We start from the raw sequence: 20,692 nt of genomic DNA on the forward strand, positions 1-20,692 counted from the left end.
AAAAAGTATGAGCAGTTTTGTGTGTGCATGTGCTGATTTTGAATAACGTTAATGTGAAAATAAATGTTTTTATTCACTTCAAATAGAACAAATGTTAAATCATTCATTGATTTTCCTCCCACCCACACCCTTTATTACACACTGGTACAAAAGGATGTGTTTTACTTTTTGTGCTGTTTTATTTCCATGTTGTCTGTCTCCTGTTTGTAACGGCTGTTTGTTCTCCACAATGCTACTGCGCAATGAGCGCCAGCATCCGCACCTGATGCCGGCGATGACAGTAACGGTCTTACAAAGAGTCAGTCCACTGCCTTGCATTCAGCCGAATCAGTTCATACTGATCAGCCCCCTGAGGTGACGCCCTGTAAGTGAGCAGCAATCATCATCCCTGTTTGCTGCCCTCCAGTGTGTATTGTGTGGTGTTGCGTGAAGTGGTACTCACCTTAGGATTTTGCATGCCAAGTCGGAAATTGGATTGTGATCAAAGGTGTGCTAGTCAGCTGACTTCTAAGATTTTTCACTTGGACTTTGCAATCTACTTTGCAAACTTCAAGCTTTGTAAGTGTGTGTGTGCTTGTGGCCAGTGATAAACTTACAAAGGTATACAGTTTGCTTTAGATAACAATCTACAATAACAATCCGTTTAGCTTGGTTGCTTTCACTTTAATGAGCCTTCTAAGCTGCAAATGTGTATTATCTTTTCCACCTACAAAGCTTTTAGCTAACCATTATCATCAGTGTTACAAAGGAGCATGCACAGGAGTTGTAGGTTTGTGCACTGCGATTGTCTGACTAGCTTGCTCTTGGCACTCTCCAGTGGCTGTTTTACAGAACAGCAATAGCAGGAGGGCTGAGTCAGCAGCCTCCTTGTCCCAGTCTGTGCACTAGCACATGTCCTCAACCTCTCTTCTTACGGACACACTTCTCTCCTTATCTCTTGTCACCCTCTCATAGAGTTTGTTATAAACCTGTAAGTGGGAGTTCATATTCATTGCACTGATATTACAGTAGAAGGCTTTGTAAGATCAGCAACGGAATTTTGATCTTCAGTGGCAGAATAGGATGTAAAACTTTCTCATTACTGTTCTTGATGGATTTTGGATAACATCAATTACACTGAATTTACACCCAATGGCTTCCCCAAAATCTATCATGCATTGAAAGCAAACATAGCTTCTTAAAAACTGAAAAAATAGCAAATGCTATAAATCAGAAACAATCACAGAAGTTGCTGTAAAAGCTCAGCAGGTCTGGCAGCATCTGTGGAGAGAAATCAGAGTAAACGTTTTGGATCCAGTGAGCCTTCTGAGAAGGGTCACTCGACCCAAAATATTAAGATTAGAGTAGGTTTCTTACAGTGTGAAAACAGACCCTTCGGCCCAACAAGTCCACACTGACCCTCCAAAGAGCAACCTACCCAGAACCATTCCCCTACATTTACCCCTTCACCTAACACTATGGGCAATTTAGCATGGCCAATTCACCCAACCTGCATATTTTTGGAATGTGGGAGGAAACTGGAGCACCCGGAGGAAACCCACGCAGACACGGGGAGAATGTGCAAACTCCACACAGACAGTTGCCTGAGGTGGGAATTGAACCTGGGACTCTGGTGCTGTGAGGCAGCAGTGCTAACCATTGAGCCACCATGCCACCCATTAACTCTGATTTCTCTCCACAGATGCTGCCAGACCTGCCTAACATTTACAATAATTTCTGATTTTGTTCATAACATCTTAAACCTTCCTCATAATGTAGATGCCTGACACCAGGGTTCATGTTTAAAATTTGACCCTGTCCTCATTCATGGGCAGCAGCGTCCTGTCTGTGATTAAGTGATTAAGCTGCAAGTAGTGTGTTTGATCAAAATCGTCCAATGCCCTTTTCATCAACAGTGCAACCTCATTGATTTATACTCATCTTGCTGCTAATGAATCACAATTTGCCAACCTGACTCCATCCTAGTGACACTGACATCTTGATAAATTCATTCTTTGGAAAACCACCAATCTCCTTGTGATTAATACCTTACACTGTTGTCCCATTTAACATACACGTCTCGTCCCATGCTCCTGTAAAAATCAATTTTGCACCAAAATCTATTTGCTCAGAAGTGAACTTGATCTTTATGATGCAACCTATGCATTCTTATTGTATCATCCGCAAAAGAGCAAGTGTTGCTGACAGTATTGGTGTCTAAATCATAAATAGCAAATGTCCCCAGACAGCTCCCTGAGGTTTGCCTAATTATTTGTAAATGGGAATTGGGCATTGCAGGCTAAAGTAGCATATATTGTCCACCCTTAATTGTCCTTGAGAAAGGGATGATGAGTTGTCCTCTTACACTACTGCAGTCAACACTATGTATCTCCTCCTTTCGTCACCTTTTCATTTCAAGTTAAAAAGCTACTCTTCAGTTTTCCAATGAGCAACATATTGTCCCTGTTCTGCTGTTCCTATTAAAAGGTGTGATATCCATCACAGTTCCAGTGCTTCATGGTAGGTGTTGTGGTGTAAGGTCTTTGGGACCTTGGAGCCACTTTGTGATGATGTCACAGAGCTGCACATCACTATGTACAAATAACACAGTGTGGACAGATTCACAAAAGACCAAACAACTCCAGACTGGATTAAACCACACTGGAACTAGAGAAATTCTTGTGAGCACTTGGGTGGGAACACCTACAGAAGATAGATTATTCCTTAACTAGTGTAACTATATGTCTGAGCCTGGTATATCTATGATTACCTTGTACTTATTATTAATGAACGTTACTGATATTAATGTCATTCATTAATGTTAGAAAAGTTGCATTTTCCCAAATAATTAGCATCACTTAGAGAGCAAAAAAAAATTTATAATGATACATTGTTTATCACAGCACCCGGGTTCGATTCCAGCTTCGGGCGACTGTCTGTGTGGAGTTTGCACATTCTCCCTGTGCCTGCGTGGGTTTCCTCCGGGTGCTCCAGTTTCCTCCCACAGTCCAAAGATGTGTAGGTTAGGTGAATTGGCCATGTTAAATTGCCCACGGTGTTAGGTGCATTAGTCAGAGGGAAATAGGACCTAGTGGGTTACTCTTTGGAGGGTCGGTGTGGACTTGTTGGGCTGAAGGGCCTGTTCCACGCTGTAGGGAATCTAATCTAATCTAATGTCATTCCCTGTACAATAACAATCCCTGTGGGCAGAGTTGGTGCTCCAGCCAATACCAGAAACCACTCCGTCACTGTCTCAGTGTCAAGCACAATGGCTGCTACAATAACAATCTGCATTTCGTTGATGTCTTTAATGTAGCAAAACATCCCATGTTGGTTTCCGGGAAGGTAATCAGAAAACATACAATGAGTCAAAGATGAAACGTTAGGATGAGGTCAAAAGATTGGACAAAGCGAAAGGATTTAAGAAGCATCTTAAAGGTGGAGAGAGAGAAGGTGTACAATTACACCAACAGCTCAACTTCAGTTCCCACACTGACTGAGGTTACCACAAAGGTCCCTGCTTTTCAACCTCTCCCCTCATCTGAGGTGCAGTGACCCTCAGAGTAAACCCTCTCCAGTTATCTCTCTCTATTGAGAGAGCAGCCCTATGGTCCTCTGAGACGAGGGTGCCTTTACTAATTATTCTTTAAAAGCAGGAGATCAAGACCTCCCTGCGACAAGCTTGGAGATTGTATAAGGAAATCAGAATTCTTTGCATGTTTTGACATAACATCCTCAGTGTATACTTCTCGAAACTGCTGATGTCTCGATTTGCCATAAGGCAGTAAGAAATAGGAGAAGGTCATTCGGCCCCTCAGGCCTGCTCTGCCATTCAGGAGAATCATGGGTGATCCAACATTCCTCACGTACATTTTCCTACCCTTTCCCCTAATCATTGATCAAGAATCTATCTCAACTTTAAGTATACAGAAGGACTCTGCCCCCACAGCTCACCATGGCAAAGAATTTCAAAGACTCACAACTGTCTGAGAGAAGAAATTCCTCCGCATCTCAATCTTAAATTGGTGTCCCTTAATTTGAGACGATGCCCTCTGGACCTAGACTCTTCCATTAGGGGAAACATCCACTCAGCATTTACCCTGGACAGCATGGAAACAGACTCTTCAGTCCAACTCATCCATGCCAACCAGATATCCTAAACTGATCTAGTCCCATTTGCCAGGATTTGGCCTATATCCCTCTAAATCCTTCCTATTCATGCACCCATCCAGATGCATTTTAAATGTTGTTATTGTACCAGCCTCTATCACTTCCTCTGGCAGCTCATTTCCACATATGCACCACTCTCTGTGTGAAAAGGTTTCCCCTTAGGTCCCTTTTAAATCTTTCACCTCTCACCTTAATCCTATCCCCTCCAGTTTAGGACTCCCCTATTCTGAGGAAAAGACTTTGTCTATTTACCCTATTCATGTCCCATATGATTTTATAAACCTCTATAAGGTCACCCCTCTGCCTCCGACGCTCCACGGAAAATAGCCTTAGCTTATTCACCCTCTCCCTTTAGCTCAAATACTCCAATCCTGACAACCTCCTTGTAAATCTTTTCTGAACTCTTTCAAGTTTCACAGCATCCTTCCTATAGCAGGGAGACCAGAATTGAATGCAGTGTTCCAAAAGTGGCTTAACTAATGTCCTGTACAGCCACAACATGACCTCTCAACTCCTATCTCAATACGCTGACCAATAAAGGCAAACATATCAAATGCCGTTTTCACTATCCTATCTACCTGCAACTCCACTTTCAAAGAACTATGAACCTGCACTCCAAGATGTCTTTATTTGGCAATACTGCCCAGGACCTTACCATGAAGTGTATAAGTCCTGTCTTGATTTGCCTTTTCAAAATGCAGCATCTCACATTTATCTAAATTAAACTCCATCTGTCATTCCTCAGCCCATTTGCCCACCTGATTAAGGACCCTTTGTATTCTTGTATCCTGAGGTAACCTCCTAGGCTGTCCACTACACCTCCAATTTTGGTGTCATCTGCAAACTTAATATCTATACCTCTTTTATTCATATCCAAAACATTTATACAAATGACCACCTAAGAATCCTGTATGTTTCAATAAGGTCACCTCACATTCTTTTAAATTCCAAGAGGTAGAGTCCCCATCCATTTAGGCTTTGCTCATAAGACAGTCTGTCCATACCAAGGATAATACCAGTAAATCTTTAGTGAACTGCGTCCAATTAAATGACTTGTTTCCTTAATTAAGGGCACCAAAACTGTTCACAGTACTCCAGATGTGATCTCACCAGCACCTTGCACAGATTTACTGGTATTATCCTTGGTATGGACAGACTGTCTTATGAGCAAAGCCTAAATGGATGGGGACTCTACCTCTTGGAATTTAAAAGAATGTGAGGTGATCTTATTGAAACATACAGGATTCTTAGGTGGTCATTTGTATAAATGTTTTGGATATGAATAAAAGAGGTATAGATATTAAGTTTGCAACAAGACATCCCTACTCTTATACTCCAATTCCTTTTTAAATAATGCCAACATTCCACTGGCCTTCCTGCTGCACCTGTGTGTAAGCTTTCTATATTTTACGCATCTCTCTAAGAGATCTCTAAGCCCCTTTGTGTTGCAGCTTTCTGCAGTTGTACTCCATTTAGATAATGCTGTGTGCTCTTGATCTCCCTTACAATATGAACAACTTCACATTTTCCCACATTATACTCCATTTGCCAACTTTTTGGCCTGTTTCAACAGGATCCCAGTAAAAGCCCCTCACCAGCGGGGGCAATTTTCATGTTGCAAATTAGCCAGTGCAGAAAAACAGAGGTCTAAAGTGAATTGTTCCGCAGAAGTGCAAGGAGCTAGAATCCAAGTGACAAGGGACATTCTGAACACTTGACAGGTCATCTGTACAGGCAGTTCAGAGAAGGTTCACTTGGCTGATTCCTGGAATGAAGGGGTTATCATAGACATTCAAGTTTGGGCCAGCACTCATTTGAGTTTAGAAGAATGTGAGATGATTAAATTAGATAGATTAGATTCCCTACAGTGTGAAAACAGGCCCTTCGGCCCAACAGGTCCACACTGATCCTCCAAAGTGTAACCCACCCAAACTCCTTTTCCCTCTGTGTAATGCACCTAATTGACAATTTAAGCATGGCCAATTCACCTGACCTGCACACCTTTGGACTGTGGGAGGAAACCAGAGGAAACCCACGCAGACACGGGGAGAATGTGCAAACTCCACACAGTCACCCGAGGTTGGAATCGAACCCGGGACCCTGGTGCTGTGAGGCAACAGTGCTAACCACTAACCACTTGATCTTATTGAAACACAAGTCGCTGAGGTGGGGGATGGGGGGCTTAACTAGGAAAAAGCTGAGCTAGTGTTGCTCCTGATGGGGTCCGAGAACTATGGGGTACATTCAAAATTATGAGTCTTCCATTTAAGATGAAGAAATTCCTTCTCTCAGTATTAATAATCCTTTGGAATTCTCTACCTCAGTGAGCAATGGAGGCTGAACCATTGATCATATTCTCAAGACTGTTAGACAGGTTTTTGAACAATGAGGGACTCTATGATTGTGTGGGGGAACAGACAGCAAAATGGAATTAATGCTATATCAGCCATCATTAATAAGAGGCTGAGTGGGCTCCTCCTGTTCCTAGTTCTTATGTTCTTATTTTGATAAAACACGTCGAAGTTGAAAACCCAGTGACAGCTATTCTGAAGATCCAAGCAATGTCCCTGGTTTGTGCGTCAGTTCAGGGTTTATCAACATGAAAAGTTGCTATTTAATCACTCTTTACAATTGTTTACTATATTCCTATTATTTCAATCTGTTCTGAGTTAACCAGCTGTTTTCTTTTCTCTCATTACACCTGGGGTAATAACAGACTATCTTGCTCCTATTACACACATCACTTCACTTTCAGCTTTGTTAATCAACGACTGTGTTGCAGTAAAGCTGAATTAACAAAAGAAACATGTCTTCATACTCCACCCAACTTTAAACAGCTGCTGTAGTGTTTTCCACAGGGGATAACAGACAGATTAACAGCCTTCCAAATTCTCTGGCATTCTTTATGACAGGCTTTCACCCCTACTTCTTTTGACAATCTGTACTAACATTTACTTCTGCATGAGTTGGTGTAAAAATATAGTTTACTTACAATTCTGTGAAACACGTTCTGATGTTTGAGTTTTTTGAAGGTGCTACATTAATGCATGTTGTTGCTGCTGCTTCACACGAGATTAATGCTCAGGATTGGAATAAGGCCCTGTGATTATAATACTTAGTTAGAATGAGCTTTGTTTGTGGCATGACACTTGAAGAGGAGGAATTTGCAGGGCTCCTCAAGGATAGAGGAGGGAAAGTTGAGACAATTTAAGTTACCTCTTTTGAAGAGCTGGCACAAGTAAGACCGAAAACCAAATGTCCTTATTTCTGCGTGGTAAACTCATTGCTCATCAGAATGGCCCAGCTATTCTGAAAAAAGTCCGCTCAATTTGGCCAACAAATGCAGACATTCCCCTGCCTATCCCCTACAGTGCTATTTGAATTGGATCATTTATTCAACTGCCTTTGGGTCAGTGCACATAATGCTAAATATGTGAACTGTGAGTCATACTTTATATAAGAAGTGATTTGTAATATTATTGTTAACAAGATCCTTGAGGGCTTCTCCTGCTCGTATCCAACTCTCAATATCCAACAACAAGATTTTCAGTTATTGGCCATTGATTAAGTACTTCAGCTGATTTTTGCTGTCAATTCCTGATTAAAATTCTTGCCTCTGGCCCTAACTTGAATAGGCAATCCTTTAATGCAACTTGACATCCCTCTGTCAACCTTTTCTATGGTTTTTGATTAATTGGACTACATCCAGTTCATGTTCTAGTGTCCATCCTTCAGTGTGAAAAACCTGTGAAGCAGATTTTCTCCATTCCTCATCTGTAAGGAGTACATCAGGATGATTTGCAACGAAGTAGGATCATTTCCACCAGGACCCCCAGTGGGGTGCACTTTCACCCCCAGGACTGCAGTGGTTCAATGAGTCAGCTCCTCGTTGCCTTCTCCAGGGTAATTAGGGATGGGCAATAAATGTTGGCCCAGCCAGTGATACCGTCATCCCATTAACAAACAAAAGAAAGATGGTTGTCACCTCTCGGAGAGTTAGCTATGCTGTCGGTAGCTAATCAAAAGAAAGGAACAACAACAAAAAGCCTGTCATAGAAGTAGGCCATTTAGCCCATCAAGTCCACACCGACCCTCTGAAGAACATCCCACCCAGACCCTCTATCCTATCCCTGTAACCCTGCATTTCCCGTGCCTAATCCACCTAACCTGCACACCCCTGGAGACTGTGGGTAATTTAGCATGGCCAATCCGCCCTAACCTGCACATCTTTGGACTGTGGGAAGAAACTGAAGCACAGAGAAAATACATGCAGACACAGGAGAATGTGTAAACTCCACACAGTCACCCATGGGTGGAATTGAATCTGGGTCCCTTCCGCTGTGAGGCAGCAGTGCTAACCAGTGAGCCACTGTGCCATGTCTTTGTAGCAAAAGAGAACTCTTTAGCCTCAACCATGAATCAATCGAGACTTAGTCAGTACCCCTTTTGTCCTCAAGTTGTAAAGGCTGAGAATTCCAGACCTTATACCAATTTGACAGCCAAGGGTTAATTGTGGCTTTTAGTCACTTGTCTGAAAATTGCCTCTTGGCTCATTATCAAAATTAGATTACTTACAGTGTGGAAACAGGCCCTTCGGCCCAACAAGTCCACACTGCCCCGCCGAAGCGTAACCCACCCATACCCCTACATCTACATCTACCCCTTACCTAACACTACGGGCAATTTAGCATGGCCAATTCACCTGACCTGCACATCTTTGGACTGTGGGAGGAAACCGGAGCACCCGGAGGAAACCCACGCAGACACGGGGAGAACGTGCAAACTCCACACAGTCAGTCGCCTGAGGCGGGAATTGAACCCGGGTCTCTGGCGCTGTGAGGCAGCAGTGCTAACCACTGCCAGATAGTTGTCTGATGAAGTGATGTGAGCTTCAGAGCCAGCTGGTCATTTCAGTGTCGTGTATGGCCCAGACCAAACTCCCTCAAAATATATTAGGATGATAGCCTTGACCCTAAACTGTTTCTTATTTTAAAGGCAAGTCCCAGGCGTTGCATTCTGGACACAATTTGTTTGGTCAAACTACCAGTCTTGAAGCAAAACACACTTTATTTGTACACTTGTTATAAAAAGGAAATTGGAATAACTTAACTCTACTGGAAAACTTAACAGAATAGTAGATTATTTAATCACTAAACAGTAACTGTTCCAATACAGTAACATCCCATAAACACATCTTTGGCAAAGGAAATTCAGTAAAACATATTGTCTCACATGCAATTCTCCAGTCTGTAGGAAAAACATCAAGAGAAAACTCTGAGAGAGAGTAGCATGGAGAGAGAGGTACTATAGCTTCCCAACCCAGCTTTAAAACCTCAGCAACTGCTGCTGAAAAATGAAAACTAAAAATCCTGGTCTGTGGGAGCTTGACCCCACCCATTCAGGCTGCTTCTATTGTTCCAACCTTTTATTTCAAAAACAACCCAAGTCCTCTCAAACTGTTTATTGGCATCTCTGTCTCAACCTTTCTTTGTCAAAAGAAAACTAGGACAAAATACACCTCTTAAAGCCATAGTATCATCACAATAGTGCTGTGGGAGCACTGTGATGTTGAAACCATGTTTTTCCTCTTCTTTGTCTGGACATTGAAAAATATCCCTTAAAGAAGAGCTGAAGAGTCTTTCCCAGTGTCCTGGCTGATATCTATTCTTCAAATAGCCAATAAATGATCGTTATTATAGTCCTGTTTGTGAGATCTTTCCTTGTGAAAATTGATTCCTGTCTATTCTATATTACAATGCTTAATTTCACAAAAAAATACTCAAAACTATCTGTCAGTTGGGAATTGTGTCAAATGTCTCCAGGTCATGAAAGTTTTTGCCATTTTCTGATTTGAGGTTTTTCCAATGGAGACTTTCCAAAAAGCTGCTGATGCTATTTCAGAGCAGGTTTGGAATAATCGCTGAGGGGAGTCTTGTGTGGAAATTATTAAATACCAACAGTTATCCCAGCTATTTTGTAACTGAAGTACAGATCCCTCAGTCCTGCTGTTATCATGGGTTCACTAATTCTCCCCTCCTGCAATTCCCCACTGATGGCACTGTCACAATTTAGACATTGTATTTCGAGCAAATCTGATTACTCGTAATGATCAAAAATTGAAGAGTGATTAGGAGCTGAAATTGCACTGTATTGTAGCAGTTCCTTCCTAGGAAAGGATACTAAACACCATATCTCCTATAGATCATTGCCAGATTTTTGTTTAATTAATGCTTCTTGGGGACATTTTACTATATTAAAGATTTATACATACCAAGTGGTTTCTGGTGGCCGTCCTCCCTAGAAACAGTCAATGCTCATCAACCACCAACTGTCAAAGGTGTTGTGTCATTCTTTTGTTTGTCTGTTTATGGGATGTTGATGTGGTTGGCTTAGTCAGCATTTATTACCCATCCCTGATACACTGGCAGTTAAGAATCAACATGCCTTTGGAGTCACATGTTGGCCCGACCAGGTAAGGACGGCAGGTCTGCTTCCCTGAAGGACATTTAATTAACCTGATGTGCACCAATCAAGAGTAGTTACAGGGTCGCCATGTAGACTCGATGGACCAAAGATTTGTTTCTCCTTTCTGGGTTTGCTAGCTGCAATGTGCAGCAAATCAATCTGAAAATCTTGGGTAATCCTGGCTGAAGAATATAGAGCAATTAGCACAGAATCAGATTCGATTGAGCTCCTGATCCAAGGATTGAATCAGTAATCCAAACAGACTCTCCCTTCCTCTATGTCAGCCAACATCTTTCAGCGCTACAATTCTTGCTCTGTAAGAATTCAATGTAGAAATGATTAGCAAATCTCCCTCAGCACAAGCCTTTCAGTTTATTCAAAGTTATGTACGGTCTTGTTTTATTAGCTTAAATTCCATGCTTGTGTTTTGCTGTGTTCACTTTTTTGTGCGGTTATTTTTTTAAACATGTATACATATATGTGTCTCTCTCTCTCTTTCCTCCAACCCCCTCCCCTCCATCCCACCTACATGTATTCAGCCACTGAAAGTCTGGAACTCATATGTACAGTGAATCACACAGATAATTCAGAGCTGTTCCTACCCACCTCTCCTCCTACGCAGTGTAAGTGAAGGCAAAGGTTTTTCTGAGTAGGGAATCAGTTTCAGTGCCTATTCTCATCAGAGATTAACTGGAGTGAATCATACCAAATCTTTGTTTCTGTGTATCCTAATACTTGCATAAAAAGAATTAGAAAATAGTGCATTTGCATATTAATTTACTCCACAGCTTCCTTTTAATAATTTCACTGTGCCAGAGAAAATTCTGATTGTCAACTTTTAATTTGCATTTGTTCATTACTCTTTAATTTGTTTCTTGATTGCCGAGGAAGCTGCTCTCAACTATCAGGTTTAATTTAAACACTGCTTTACAATTAATCACAGAAAATTATTCCAACGCTTACTTGAAGAGGGAACTCTATGCACTTCTTTGAAACAATCTTTGAGGCAGTCATGTTGTTTCATATTTGGTGTGTGTGTGAGAGAAAAGCAAATAACTTTGCATGCTGAGAGACTGGGGAGTGTCATGCTTCAGAGGGACTTGGGTATTCTTGTATGTGAATCATAAAAAGTTAACATGTCTTAGGCATAAGTTAGACTAGATTTTAATTCCAGATGTTATTGAGAAGGCAATGGTGAGATGCATTCTTAAACCACAGCAGTTTCATGCCTCTTAGATCCACCCACTGTACTGTCAGGAGGAGAGTTCCAGGATTTTGACCAGGGAAAACGAAGGAACGGTGATATAATTTCTGGCTATAGAGTCATAGAGATGTACAGCATGGAAACAAACCCTTTGGTCCAACTCATCCATGCTGACCTGATATCCTAAATTAATCTAGTCCCATTTGCGAGCATTTGGCTCCAGTCCTTCTAAACCCCTCCTATTCATATGTCCATCCAGATGCCTTTTAAATGTTGTAATTGTACCAGCCTCCACCACCACCTTTTGGCATTCCGTACACGCACCAACCTCAATGTGAAAAGGTTGCCCCTTAGGTCCCTTTCAAGTCTTTCCCCCTCTCACCTTAAATCTCTGCCCTCTAGTTTTGCACTCCCCTACTCTGAGGAAAAGACCTTGGCTGTTCACCCTATCCATGATTTTATAAACTTCTACAAGGTCACTCCTCAGCCTCTGACACTCCAGGGAAAATAGCCCGTGCCCGTTCAGCCTCTCCCTATAGCTTTTGAGAAGGTGCATGGCTTGGTAGGGAATCTGAAATAGATGGTGTTTTCATGTCACTGTTACATTTTTCTATCAAGTCAGTAAAGGTCATGGCTTTAGAAAGTGCTATCATAGAATCATACAGTATGGAAACAGACCCTTCGGCCCAACTCATACGTGCCATCCAAACAGATCTAGTCCCATTTGCCAGCATTTGGCACATATCCCTCCAAACCCTTCCTGTTCATGTACCCATCCAGATGCATTTTAAATGCTGTAATTGTAGCAGCCTCCACCACTTCCTCTGGCAGCTCATTCCATACACGCTCCACCCTCTTTGTAAAAATGTTGCCCCTCCAGTCCCTTTTAAATATTTCCCCTCTTACCTTAAACCTATAAAAAGCCTTGGCGATTTGTTGATAGCATCTTACAAGTGGGTGTGGTGGGTGGGGTGGTGATACTTCCCCATTTCCAAAACAGTATTTGAGTGATTCTGGCCTCATTATTATATCTGCTGCCTTGCATTGGGCCAGCACACAGTTCAAGCCCAGAACTATGGACTAGTTCATGTTTCTGAGCCATCGTGGAGAAAACCAGAGAATCGCACAACACTATTCAACAGCAGTTCCAAGCAGTAAGAGTAGAAGATGCAAGGCATGTTAACCATCATCTTAAGAGAGAAAAAAAAGGTTAAATGTTTCACGAAACTATTCTCCAGCTACATGTTGATCTAGGTTTATCCCTGTCCTTCATCTGCTCTTGCACCTGCTGTTTACTGCCAGCATTTCTGTTTCTTTGCTTCAATTTTCCAGGATTTATTTTTAAATAAATATACAAGAACATAGTGAGTCACCACAAAGTGTATTTATTCTTCAGTGTGGTTATTTGTTGAAAACAAGCTGCCACCTTTGGGACGTGTTTTCCCTCACCAGCAGGGTCTGTTTTCAGCCATTTTATAACAAGAGGATTTTATGACTTCTCAAATGCTGCTGCTTCCGATTCACCAACATAGCCGTGGGGTAGCCTCACTCTTTGGACTTGTGATTCTAAAGGGAGCAAACAATTGATTGAAGAGAAATGTAACAGTGAAACCTTTACTTCAAAGATTGTATTCACGAACTATAGGGAGAGGCTGGGGCTATATTCCCTGGAGTGTCAGGGGTTGAGAAGTGACCTTGCAGAAGTTTATCGAATCATGAGGGGCATGGATAGGATGAATAGCGGATCTTTTCCCTGGGCTAGGGGAGTCTAAAACTAGAGGGCATAGGTTTGAGGTGAGAGGGGGAAAGACTTGAAAGGGACCTAAAGGGCAGCTTTTTCACATAGAGGGTGGTGTGTGTATGGAACCAGCTTCCAGAGGAGATGGTGGAGGCTGGTACAATGAGAACATTTAAAAGGCATCTGGATGGGTATATGAATAGGAAGGGTTTAGTGGGATATGGGCCAAATGCGACTAGATTAATTTAGGATATCTGGTCAGCATGGACAAAGTGGACCGAAGGGTCTCTGAGATCCTATGTCATGGAGCCTGGTGAGGAATAACCAGGAAAGTGCTTAACAGAGTAAATGCTGAGAGGATGTTCCCCGTCGTGGCAGAGTTCAGGATCAGAGGGGCATAATCTCAGAATAAAGGGGTGTTAACTTAAGCCTGAGCTGAGGTGGAATTTCTTCTCTGAGGATATAAAGTTCTGTGGAACTCCTTGCCACTGAGAGCTTTGGGGTAGAGTCCTTGCGTATATTTAAGACTGAGAAAGATGGATTCTCGATCAGCCAGGGAATCGAGGTTGGGGGAAAGGGCAGGAAAATGGGCTTAAAGGAATGTTGGGTCACCTATGATCCTACTGAATGGCAGAGCAGGCTTGAGGGGCTGAATGGCCTACTGCTGCTCCTACTTCTTATGGTCACCTGGCCTTAGTCGCTGTTTATTAGATGTTTGTGCCATTTTTTAGCTTAGTGAAGCAGGTACTCATTTTCTTTTGTTTGGATGTGAGCATCAATGGCAGGATCTCTCTTTATTGCTTACCTCTTTAGGAAGTCAGAATGAGATGTCATCTTGGAGTGTTGCAGTCGCTGTGTTGCAGATGCACCCAAAGTGCTGAGAGTTGGGGCAGTTCCAGGGTTGGTGAATGAATTGAAGATAAATGGGTTGACGGGTCTGTAAAGATAGCAGTGACACCGCAATCCCATTCTGGGTCAGTGTACTGTGCTCGAAGCCCCTTTAAAATCCATGAGATATGGCGGAGGTCTTGTGGTGTAGTGGGTAGCATCCCGGCCTCTGAGCTAGGAGCATAGTTGAAATAGTTGAATATCAACCTGTAATTTCTTCTGACCAACCTTAATGCCAAGAAGTAAGAGGTTCTTGCTCAACCATATGAAGGAAATTTGCTGACACTTTTCTTGTCGTTATGCACAGCTGCAGACTACAACATGCATATAAAAAAAGTATATCACTACAGTAACTTGGACTTGCCACCAACATAAAGTCATGTCATACCTCTTCACGACCGTAGGAAATAGATTTGTTCACCAAGGAGCTATTATGTGCAGAAAAGTCTCGCCAGAACAGCAGCTATAACTGTAGCCGAGTGAAATAGGGTGATGTTAAGGAAGAACAGAATTATATTTCAGTTCAATTGTTAAAGTCCAAATGAAACTTATTGACTCATAAGTTGAACATAAAGAGTTATTCCCTTTAGCTTCTTTGATCTTGCTGCTTGTTCATACCTCATTACCATCCTCGGCCTCCACCATTGCCACAAAGATTTAAACTGCAAACTGGAGGAACAACACCTCATCTTCCACCCGGACAGCCTTCAGCCCAGAGGACTCAACATTGAGTTCTCCAATTTCAAATTACCTCCCTTCCCATCCCTCGACTCCCTCCCAGACCCTCCCCCTTCCTTCCATTCCTCCTAGCCACCTACCAGATTCACTCCTCCCATTGACCATCCAGGTCATACCCTCTACCTGTCTTCACCTATCCCCAGCTCACCACCCTGCATCCCCCCACCCCCTTTGTCTGCAGCGCCACTTATACTCACCCTCAGCCTGAAGAAGGGTTACACTCAAAATCTCGACTTCTTCACCTCCTGATGCTGCCTGGCTTGCTGTGTTCTTCTAGCTTCCTGCTCCTCTATCTTGGATTCCAGCATCTGCAGCTTTTCTGTCTCTCTTCATATCTCTTAAACAGTGGATTTGCAGAGAAATCTCTCAACCAGTGATTAATCTTATACAGTATGTTCAGACCTGGTGGCAGATTAACAGGATATTGGGTGACATGGTGGCTCACTGCGCTATGGGCCTGGGTTCGATTCCACCCTAACCCCAACCCTGGACAACTGTTGTGTGGAGTCTGTATATTCTCCCCATGTCTGCGTGGGATTCCTCCAGGTTCTCCGGTTTCTTCCCACAGTCCGAAGATGTGCAGGTTAGGTGGTTTGGCCATGCAAAAATACCCATAGTGTCCAGGGGCATGCAAACTAGGTGGATTGGCCATGGGAAATGTGGGGTTACAGGGATAGGGGAGTAGAATGCTCAGTTTTGACCCGATAGCCTGAATGTCCTGCTTCCATGCTGTAGGGATTCTGTGATGTCTGTACATGATAATACAATAATTACTCAGGAAAGTGAGGCTTTTTGGCTAATTTTAATTCATCCTGCTAAAAGCATTCAAACATCTCTTAAGGTATTAAAGAGGAATAGTGCAGACTAAAAGAAACGGTTTCTGCCGGTTGTAGGCAATTGAATGTAATAAGTATATTAGGGCTTGCAGAAATGAAGTCAGAAATAAGTACTTCACATCAAAGCAGCTCTCTTTCACAAACAATAGTTAATGCTAAAACAATTACAGAAAATGCAGGAGAAACTCAACAGGTTGGATAGCATCAGACCTGCTGAGTTTTTCTGTCATTTTCTGTATAAGTTTCAGATTTCCAGCAGAATTTTTCTTCTATTCAAGCAGTTAATGCTAAGTCTGTTGTTAATTTTCCTTCTGATATTGGTAAATCTCTGTTATCCAAAAAGATATTGGGCAGAGTATTTGAGATAGATAGCAGGAAACCAGCCTGAGGGTCTAATTTATCTACTGCTATTCCCATGACTTGTGCCTGCTGTATTGCAAAGTTTCATTCCCAAGTTATCCCCCAGTCATCCCATTGGGCGATCTCTTCCAAGCACGTTGACTGCTCATTTTAAGAAAAATATTCCTGAAGTCATCTACAAATTTCTCTCCTCATCTTATTTAATTAAGGAAATGGACCTTTGAAACTGTGGATGCCAAGAGCAGGTGGGATGCTGAGAGTTCTGTAATTCACTTCCCAATTCCTCAAAACCTACCTGCCATCTACAAGGCAGAAGTCAGGACTGCAATGAATAGTCTCCACTTCACTGGATGAGTGCAACTTCAACAACAGAAGTTCGCTACTGTTCAGGACAAAGCAACTTGCTTGATTCGCACCAAATTCACCACCTTAAACATTCACTCCCTCCACTGTTTATACACAGTGGCAGTAGTATGCATCAAATACAGTTTATACTGCCCCTTCTGACAGCATATTTCATGGGGATGGACAAGTGCAGCAGATACATGGGAACCCCACCACTTTCAAGTTCCCATGCAAGCCACCCACCATCCTGACTCGTAAATTGTTGTGATTGGACCAATGGCTAAGTGGATCTCATTGACTATGAGTTTAATGATTGGGGTTGTTAACCTGGGCCAATCAGGGAGCCCAAGCTGACTGATATAAATAGGAGATTCAGAAGGTCTCCTCAGTCTAGGGACTGGCTCTGATCTGGCTGGTTACAGCCCATGTACAGTGCACATGTAAAGAAAGGATGACTTGGTGACAGGATACTAGCATCCGTGCAGTTATTTCAGAACTATATCACTGTACCTCCAGTATTGCTGGGTCGAAATACTGAAACTCGCACCCACCTAACTATGCCAAGTTGACTAGACTGGTTCAAGAACTCACCACCACCTTCTGCAGGGCTACTAAGAATGGGCAACAAATATTGGCCCACATCCTATGCCTGAATTTTATAACACAGAATTTACAGGGTAGACCATCTCTGTGCTGTTGACCATCTCCTGTATCTCCAACAAATCACTGCTTATACACGATTTGGAGGTGCCGGTGTTGGACTGGGTATAAATAGTTAAAAATCGAACAACACCAGGTTATAGTCCACCAGGTTTGATTGGAAGCACTAGCTTTCAGAGGCCGCTCCTTCATCAGGTGGTGTGGGAGCAACCCACAATGATGAAGGAGCAGCGCTACAAAAGCTAGTGCTTCCAATTAAACCTGTTGGACTATAACCTGGTGTTGTGTGATTATTAGCTACTTAGACACAGTATTCTTTCAAAAAGTTGAAATAGTTTCGAGTTGCCAACATGACATATCCAGGAATTAAAGGTTAAACTTTTTGATGCTACAGAACATTCATGAGAAAAGAAACTGCAGATGGATTTGTGTTCACTTTTTTGACCATTTTCCTTTGATTGGTTATAAAATAATAGAGGTGGTGGGATAAATGGATATTTGACTGGTCGGGAAGCTTGAGTTTGAAGGCCAGGATGTTGTGATTCCTATTAATATGACCAGCTAAAGTTGATAACACTCAGTAGCACATAAGATCTGATTATTTTCTCAACAGTCACCCCAGCAATAATCAATGAAGGAGACCAATGAATCATGTAGGAATGCCAAACTGTCACCATTGACGAATGTAGCAGGGTTACTTTACAGGATAGTACTTTACTGCTCAACCAGTGAGTCCACAGTCACAGTTGGTGGCCCATTCCCAAACGGGAGTTGATATGGAGGGGGGTGACTCACTCTACAGCAGGAGTGCCTGACTGTACTGAGCACAAGAGGCAGGAACCTTCCTTCAACACATGTCTGAGGAAGGAGTTCACAGCCACATATGAACACAAACTGGGTTACGGAGCAGGTTGGGGGGGAGAGAGGTAGCACCGTGATCTACCAAGCACATATGAAGTGAGTCCCCTTCATCATCAGCAATAAAAGCAGCTTGTTCAAGCGATCATTCCTCATTACGCCTTGTGTCAACATGAGGTGAATCTTGGGGGAATTCAACTGAATATAAGAGGAGCTCTTATTTTTTATTTACTGTGCAGTGGAAGCTTCACCCTGAATCACAGATGCTCTGAGCTGTAGTAGGTTTCATCCCCTTTTTGCACTCCTTCCTTCACCCCTGTGGTCACTAAGTAAATGTCAGGTGAGTCTGGTTTTCTGCTAAGTACCGTATACTTGCGTGAGCAGCTATTGAACTGAGACAAGGTGACCTGGAAAGTAAGTATGTACGCAATTGCCTCCTTTGTATTAGTGCTACCACGTTTGAAATCTCCTTTTGATGGCAGGTTCAGACTGGTGTTTTAAAGGTGCTAACTATCCTCTCAAGCCAATGCAGATTAGCAGATTCTGCCTTTGAGAAAGGGAGCTGATGTTACACACTATGTGTTTGCTGGGTGAAATAGCTCATTTACCTGTGTGTTGCTTACAGACTTAACCAATACTTTTGAATCCGCTGTCATATTTAACTATGCTGGATTATTCTCTCAGAATAGAAGCATGTTAACAAAGCCTGCCGAGGAGAGAGGTTAAGGATTATGTAGAAATGTGCCTCAGGAATAAGGTGCTTTATTCCGATAAGTGTCCCTAACTGTAGTTTTACTTTACACAGAAACTGCTTGGAAATCAACTTGCTGCTGATACATTACTGAATCACGTTTAATTTTTCTCTCCATATTCCTGCACCTTCCAGCACGCAAGCAGGATATCATCAAGATCACGGAACAGCTCATCGAAGCAATCAACAATGGAGATTTTGAAGCTTACACGTAAGTTCAGGGAAGCAGAATGGACCCTAGCCTTTACAGTTGGCTTTCTGAGGGAACTGGGATCACCAGTTGGGTGCTGGATGGAGTGGGGTGGACATTGGGTTATAATGTTGCTGCTTTTTGTATTATTATTTGTGGGGAATTGGGCATCGCTGCCTAGGCCAACATTCATTGCCCGTTTCCAATTGCCCAGAGAGCTATTAAGAATCAAACCCGAATCCTAACCCTATCGCATTCCTGGGATCTGGAGTCACATGTATGTCAACCGGAGTAAGGACAGTCAATGTTCTTCCTTAAAATGTGTTAGTGAACCCTATGGGTATTTACAACAAATGACAATAGTTACACAGGCAACATAAAGTTGCTTTTAATTCGCGTGTTGTATTGGTTTTAAATTTCATTGTCAGCCATGCTGGGTTTGGACCAGTTACTTGCAGAACTTTATCCCAGGGATCTGGATTACTAGACCTGTGACGTCGCCACCATGCCAACATCTTCCCATGGGCTTGTGTGCCAATATGGACAGGTACTTTAATGTTTGACGGATTGTGGGGATAGAAGAGAAACCCATAGGCAACTTCAGATCAAGCAAATCTTTGGAGTACATTATCCTCTTTTATGGCGTCAAATTGTATTTTGTCACCTCAACCTCAAGCTGAGAATTCAAAAAGGAATTGATTGTAACTACACAATTAAGATAATCAGGGGTGGTGCAGTATTTTAGTCACCAGTTACTGAGAAGCCCCAATAGAATTCCTGAGGAGCCAGCCAGAGACTGAACTGACATTGAATCCATCTCTGGGGTTGTATCTTCTTTGTCTTTGCAATTCACTGACTGAGATTCATTTCAATTTCATTGTGGTCAGTCCAGCTTGATGAACTGCTTTGCTGTAATGGACTATGCAGTGGTAGGAGATATTCTGCCAAAATGCTTGATTTTTCAGTGGAGCAAAGCTCATAATGGGTGAGAAACAAAATAGTTGGAGGCAAACTGAAGAGGACATCTGTGAAAGGGTGTGGGTGATTAAATAGGACTTTTGGTTATCGATGAAATACAAGGAAGGCATCAGTGGAGTAAAGGAACTTCAAAAATAAATGCGAGACTCTTTCCTCAAGTGACATGATTGACCTACTGGAGAGGAAGGTGCTGCTAGAATTGATGATGGATCACAATAGAGTTAAATGCAGCTTGTCAAGAGTGATCATAATGTGGTGGGTTAGAAATTGCAAATTAAGAGGCAAAATGTTACTCAAAGTGAAGGCATCAGATTGAATTTGGGGAAATTTTGGAAAAGCAGTGGGGGGGTCACGGTGGCTCAGTGGTTAGCAGTGCTGCCTCACAGCACCAGGGACCTGGGTTCAATTCCCTCCTCGGGCAACTGTCTGTGTGAGTTTGCACATTATCTCCGTGTCTGCGTGGGTTTCCTCCGGGTGCTCCGGTTTCCTCCCACAGTCCAAAGATGTGCAGGTTAGGTGACTTGGCCATGCT

At 42.6% G+C, this 20,692-nt stretch overlaps 1 protein-coding gene across 16 annotated transcripts in view; it reads left to right on the plus strand.

Annotated features, from left to right (window-relative positions):
* Nucleotides 1-20,692, plus strand: part of camk2g2 (calcium/calmodulin-dependent protein kinase (CaM kinase) II gamma 2) — a 357,622-nt gene that overhangs the window by 318,983 nt on the left and 17,947 nt on the right. For 8 of the 16 annotated variants that reach the window (XM_072583442.1, XM_072583443.1, XM_072583438.1 and 5 more), the window contains 3 exons: nucleotides 248-364; nucleotides 11,154-11,237; nucleotides 19,128-19,203. In XM_072583442.1, coding sequence (XP_072439543.1) covers nucleotides 248-364; nucleotides 11,154-11,237; nucleotides 19,128-19,203 — 277 coding nt within the window. The remainder of the gene's footprint in view (nucleotides 1-247; nucleotides 365-11,153; nucleotides 11,238-19,127; nucleotides 19,204-20,692) is intronic. The other 8 variants (XM_072583452.1, XM_072583448.1, XM_072583449.1 and 5 more) reach the window with 2 other exon arrangements.

This window comes from Chiloscyllium punctatum, chromosome 13 (assembly GCF_047496795.1).
Source record: "Chiloscyllium punctatum isolate Juve2018m chromosome 13, sChiPun1.3, whole genome shotgun sequence".
NCBI classification, from domain to species: domain Eukaryota; kingdom Metazoa; phylum Chordata; class Chondrichthyes; order Orectolobiformes; family Hemiscylliidae; genus Chiloscyllium; species Chiloscyllium punctatum.